Source organism: Myotis davidii, unplaced genomic scaffold (assembly GCF_000327345.1).
Source record: "Myotis davidii unplaced genomic scaffold, ASM32734v1 scaffold1111, whole genome shotgun sequence".
Classification (NCBI taxonomy): Eukaryota; Metazoa; Chordata; class Mammalia; order Chiroptera; family Vespertilionidae; genus Myotis; species Myotis davidii.
This window is the reverse complement of record NW_006283030.1, coordinates 7975-13222: the sequence shown is the minus strand read 5'-3', so window position 1 is coordinate 13222 and position 5248 is coordinate 7975. Positions and strand designations below refer to the sequence as shown.

The following is a 5248-nucleotide window of genomic DNA, read 5'->3' as shown; positions in this document are numbered from 1 at the left end:
TCCCCATCACTGGTCTAGGCTAAGGTTCTTTACACTGCTACAGGTGTGGCGGTGCCCTTTATCATATAGTTCCACATTCTCACTGAGCAATGCAGGTCTCCATTTGGGCTGTGTCTTGGGAACTGATGCCAGCCTCGAGTTAGTTCTTTACCTGTATGGCACAGTGGACTTGTTCCTTAATGGGTCTACCCCTTCGAATTTAAATAGAGTGTTCTCTCTTGAATGACTATACTTGTATCCTCTGTCCATCTTTTCTTTCTGCCCGCTTGTGTCTTTGACCTTTTCTTCATCATGCAAATAGTAATCTTACCTAATAATAGACAAACATGCAAACTGACCATACCTTCTCTATGCCCACCAGCCAATTGGATGAGTATGCAAATTACCCAAAAAAGATGGTGCTTAATTTGCATATGTAGGTGCCCAGCAGCCTGGGTCCCGAGAACATCATTGGCACCCAGGTCACTCCAAGGTAGGCCCTGTGTGGGCCCTGAGCAGCCTAGGAAGGGCCTGAGCCAAGGGGCTCCTGGGCAGGGCCGAGCCTCCTATCAGAGTCAAGGGGCGGAGCTGGCCATCGTAGCCAGTGCGGGGGTGTTGGGGCCTGCCCAAGCCTAAAGCCTGGGCCAGAGGCTTTAGGCCCGGGCAGGGGCCCAGCCTGCAATTGGTGTGAACTACAGAGGAAACACCTTTTCTGACCACTCATTGGCTAAGCTCCCTGTATGCCATTGGTAATATTCTTAGTAACTTGGGTAATAAGAATCCAAAAAGGTGATCTAGGGTTTTTACACACACTCCTGGAGAAAAAAACGAAGGTCTGCTGCTGGAGGGCTAAGAAATGTCATATCCTATGAAACACACATCTTTAAAATGCCTAAAGAAAGTTGTCCATTTTTTCATGGTGAAGGGACTGGAGTTCGTGTTGATGAAAACACCTTGGTGACTGCGGTGACTGGCAGTGGCTGCAGCAGTGGGGTGATGGGGCTGCAGCCTTCCCCTCATCAGCCCTGTTACTTCCCACAAAAGGCAGCCAGACTGTGGCTTAGGCCTGCTCCCCAAGGGGAGCAGGCAGTGGGCCTAAGCCATCAGAACATCTCCTGAGGGCTCCCAGTACGTGAGAGGGGGCAGGCTGGGTTGAGGGACCCCCCTCCCCCCGTGCATGAATTTTATGCACTGGGCCCCTAGTCCTATTTAATAAAAGCCTAACATGCTAAGTGTCCCACCATTTGACTGTTTGACCAGTTGCTATGATGTGCACTGACCACGAAGGGGCAGATGCTCCAGTAGGTTAGCTTGCTGCTGGAGTCCGACCCATGCAGACTGGGCCAGCAGGGCCAGACACACCCTGGATCCTTCCTGCCTTCCCTCCTCGGCCCTGATCATGCACTGGTGGGGGCCCTCGGCCTGGCCTGCACCCTCTCGCAACCCAGGACCCATTGGGGGATGTTGCAACACTGGTTTTGGCCCAATTCCCACAGGCCAGGCTGAGGGACCCCACTGGTGCACAAATCCGTGCAGCAGGCAAATGGTCAGTAAATCAACAAACAAGTGCTGGCAAGGATGTGAAGAAAAGTAGTACACTGATGGTGGGAATGCAGACTGGGGCAGCCACTGTGGAAAACACTATGGAGTATCCTAAAAAAATTAAAAATGAATTTGTGATTTGACCCAGTGATCCCAGTTCTGGGAATATATCTTACAATTACCAAAACTCCAATCAAAAAGAATATATGCACCCCTATGTTAATAGCCATATTATTTACAATAACTAAGATCTGGAAACAGCCCAAGTGTTCATCAGTAGATGAGTGGATAAAAAAGCTGTGGTACATTTACACAATGGAATACTACTTGCCTGTAAAAAAGAAGGATCTCTTACCCTTTGAGACAGTATGCATGGATCTCAAGTGTATTATGCTAAGCAAAGTAAGCCAGTTAAAGAAAGGCAAATATTATATAATCTCACTTATATGTGTAATCTAAAGTACAAAATAAACTGATGAACAAAATAGGGCCAGAAGTTTGGATGCTTGGAACAGAGTAACAGACCTCTGGGGGTGGAGTTCGGGGTCGGGGTAATAGGAGAGGTGGGAGATTAACCAAAGAACATACCTATATGCATATATGCATAACTAACAGAGATAGACAATAGCATGTGGAAGACCTGAGGTAGGACAAGGGTTGTGTGGAGGGGGGCAAAATGGGAGACAATAAGAGACATCTGTAATACTGTCAACAATAAAAAAAGAACATAACTTTTTCCCCAAGAGGTTTTTGTTTAAAATCAGAAGTGGGTTTTTTAAATCAAATACCTTTTTAGTACCTATTAAGATAATCATGTTAGTTCCATTTTATATTTCTGGTTTTACTCTTTTTACTACTCACTCTTTGTATATCATCAGCTATATTTTATGTATTCTTTTGAGCCACATTAAATACTTTCTGGATACTGTATGAATAATATAGATAGCATGTATTATATTAATAGATTTCCTAATACACAACAATTCTTCCATTTTTGTATTAAACCTCACCTGTAGATGTCATATTAGTATTTTAATGTATTGTTGAATTAGTATTTTTGTGCCTATATTTGTGAGTAAAGTTTGTCTGTTGTAAGGGTTCTAAACTCAAATGATTATAAAAAGCATGGAGGCTATAAAGTGCTGGGGACTGTGACAAATGAAATAGTTCAGTGCCAACTAATTGTTGTAAGGTGGGACTATAGAACCAGTATGGCCAGATCTAATTTTTTGAGAAGCCATAAATATATGCTAAATCTCTCAGGTTTTAAATGCTGCCATCTAATTATATATATTACTTATTTGAGGATATATTTTTATTTATTTATTTATCTATTTATTTATTCTTGAGAAGGGGAGAGAGAAGCATAGATGTGAGAGAGAAACATCCGTCAATTGCCTCCTGTATGCACCCCAACCAGGAATTGAACCCAAAACCTTGGTATGGGTACCCTGACCGGAAATAGAACCTGCAACCAGCCAGGGCTAATTCTAATTGTTTAAAAAACCAATATGGGCAGCCCTGGCTGGTGTCAGTAGTTGCCTGCACACTAAAGGCTCATGGTTTCAATCCCTAGTCAAGGGCAGGTACCTGGGTTGCAGGTGTGATCTCTAGCCCTGAGGCACTTGCAGGCAACTACCTTGGTTGCAGGCTCCTCCCTGACCCAGACCCTGGTCGGAGGCAACCAATGGATGTGTTTTCTCTCACATTGATATCTCTCTCTCTCCTTCCCCTTCCCTTCCACTCTCTAAAAATCAATGGAAAAAATATCCTCGGTGAGGACTAACAAAAAAACAAGCCCCATATGGGCAACTCAACAGAAAACTAAATAAACACAAACTTTCACAGCATCTGAGAGCTGGATCTGGCCTGTGACTGCCAGTTTTCCATCTCTGGAATAGTTGTTTTCTTTTTTGAATTTTGACTATTTTTTTTCTTTAGAAAAAATTATATAGCATCATTCACAAATTTAATAGTCAAATTTAAGGATGTCCCTCTTAAGTTAAAATTTTAAATTGTCTATTACTTGATGTTGTCTATAAATACAAACAGAACAAGATATATTAAAGTCACATTCCTATCCAACTACTTGAGAACTTTCATTATATAAAAAAAATTATATCACATTTTACTTAGCAAAAATGTTAAAGAAATTTTTTTTTTTTTTACATTTTAAAGAATATCTGAGAGTCAGGACATATACAGTCCAATCTCTGTATATGCGATGAGTCTGTAGAATGATATTCCACTAAACAAAGGAATAATCCAAGAGCCCACTACAAAATATTTAGTCTTCAAGGAAATATTGTTGATTTTAGCATTCTTATTTGCTAATGTAAGAAATATTTTCCACAGTAAATTTTGGGGATTAATCAGGTACTATAAAGCATAATTCCTCATTCCCTCAACTCACTGATTAAAATAAAAATTTTACTATAACTAAGTTTTAGATGTATTAAAGTCCATATTGCTCATTCAGTATATTGTTTTACATTTTTTAAATAGAACAGCGGAAGTTAAATCACCTAGCCCTAAAATATCCACTTTTCCTTTAAAATATACTACAAACAACAACTCCTTACAAAAATGTCTGATGTGAATTTCTTAGCCTGAGTAAACTTGCTTTTCACATGAGCTAACATCAACATGCAGTTTTTTAAATCATTTTAAATATTTAATTACAAAAGTGAGCACTGCCTTTTTTTTCTCTTTTAGACACACACACACAGGTCTAATGGCCAGAATGTGCAAAGGAAGTGAGCTCCTGCTCTGCCCTCCACAGTACCCATCCTGTGGTTAAAACTGCTGCTGGCCCTCCCTCTTTTCCAACATACATAGAAATTCACAGTGGCTGCTTTTACACTACACATGTAATGCATTTTGTATTTCATATAGTGTGCATGTCAAAACAAAACCGTCATTAATGGTCAGGGGTCCATCCTTCCCACTGGCATCAGTTCCTACTCCACAAGCAGACACTGAGGAGACCTTCTGGTTAGGAGTAATTTAGTGAGAGGCGGGATGGCCGAAGTTGGAGTGACCATCTGCATCGATGCACTCTGGTGTCAGAGTGAGGAGAAAAGTCAGGAAAGCTTGGAGGGCTCAGTTGCAAGTTGGGAGTCTCTCCATGAGACAATGAAGGGGAAATTTTCCCAACCAGGTTTTTTTTTGTGCCGAAAAAGAAAAAAAAATCAGCAGTTCAAACAGTATTGAATTTTCAAACTTCTCCCACCAAGATAGGTCAAATATAGCAGTAACAATCTAGATCTTTCCAGGAAGTGAAGGTAGAGCCCCTGGCATTCCTCCTGACAGCCCTGTGTTAGGCCCTAGTTCCTAGAAGTGTGGGGAGCCGATATAGGGTTAAGCCTCGGACTGACCTGTGGGCAAAGTCACAAACAATTCCCAGCTTAGAGGGCACAGTCCTCTTAGCATAATTAGGCTTGACCTTATAACACTCCCTAGATCTTATCTGGGAAGCTAATAGGCTGAGGAAGTGCAGGAAGTATAACCATGGTGTAAACAACTGAAACTCACAAGAACAAAAACAAGTGAAACTCACAAGAGCAGTGTAACTTTGGTAACAACTACCTTGTTTACCTCTCACTATAAAATAAAGGCTCAACTTGCCTTGGGATCTCTCTCTGTGATCTTAGCCAGGCACAGGAAGATCCACAGAGACTAAGGAAAGCTAGAGAGTTTTGAACGCTGTCTCCGAGTAAAACATTCT

At 41.6% G+C, this 5248-nt stretch overlaps 1 protein-coding gene across 1 annotated transcript in view; it reads right to left on the bottom strand.

Annotated features, from left to right (window-relative positions):
• Nucleotides 1-4665: 4665 nt before the first annotated feature.
• LOC102765723 (mitochondrial import receptor subunit TOM22 homolog) overlaps nt 4666-5248 on the bottom strand; it is a 1004-nt gene continuing 421 nt past the window's right edge. The window contains exons 2-3 of the mRNA XM_015562167.1: nt 5228-5246; nt 4666-4854 (exon numbers count right to left, since the gene is read on the bottom strand). Of these exons, the coding sequence (XP_015417653.1) occupies nt 4783-4854; nt 5228-5246 (91 nt within the window). The 3' untranslated portion in view covers nt 4666-4782. The remainder of the gene's footprint in view (nt 4855-5227; nt 5247-5248) is intronic.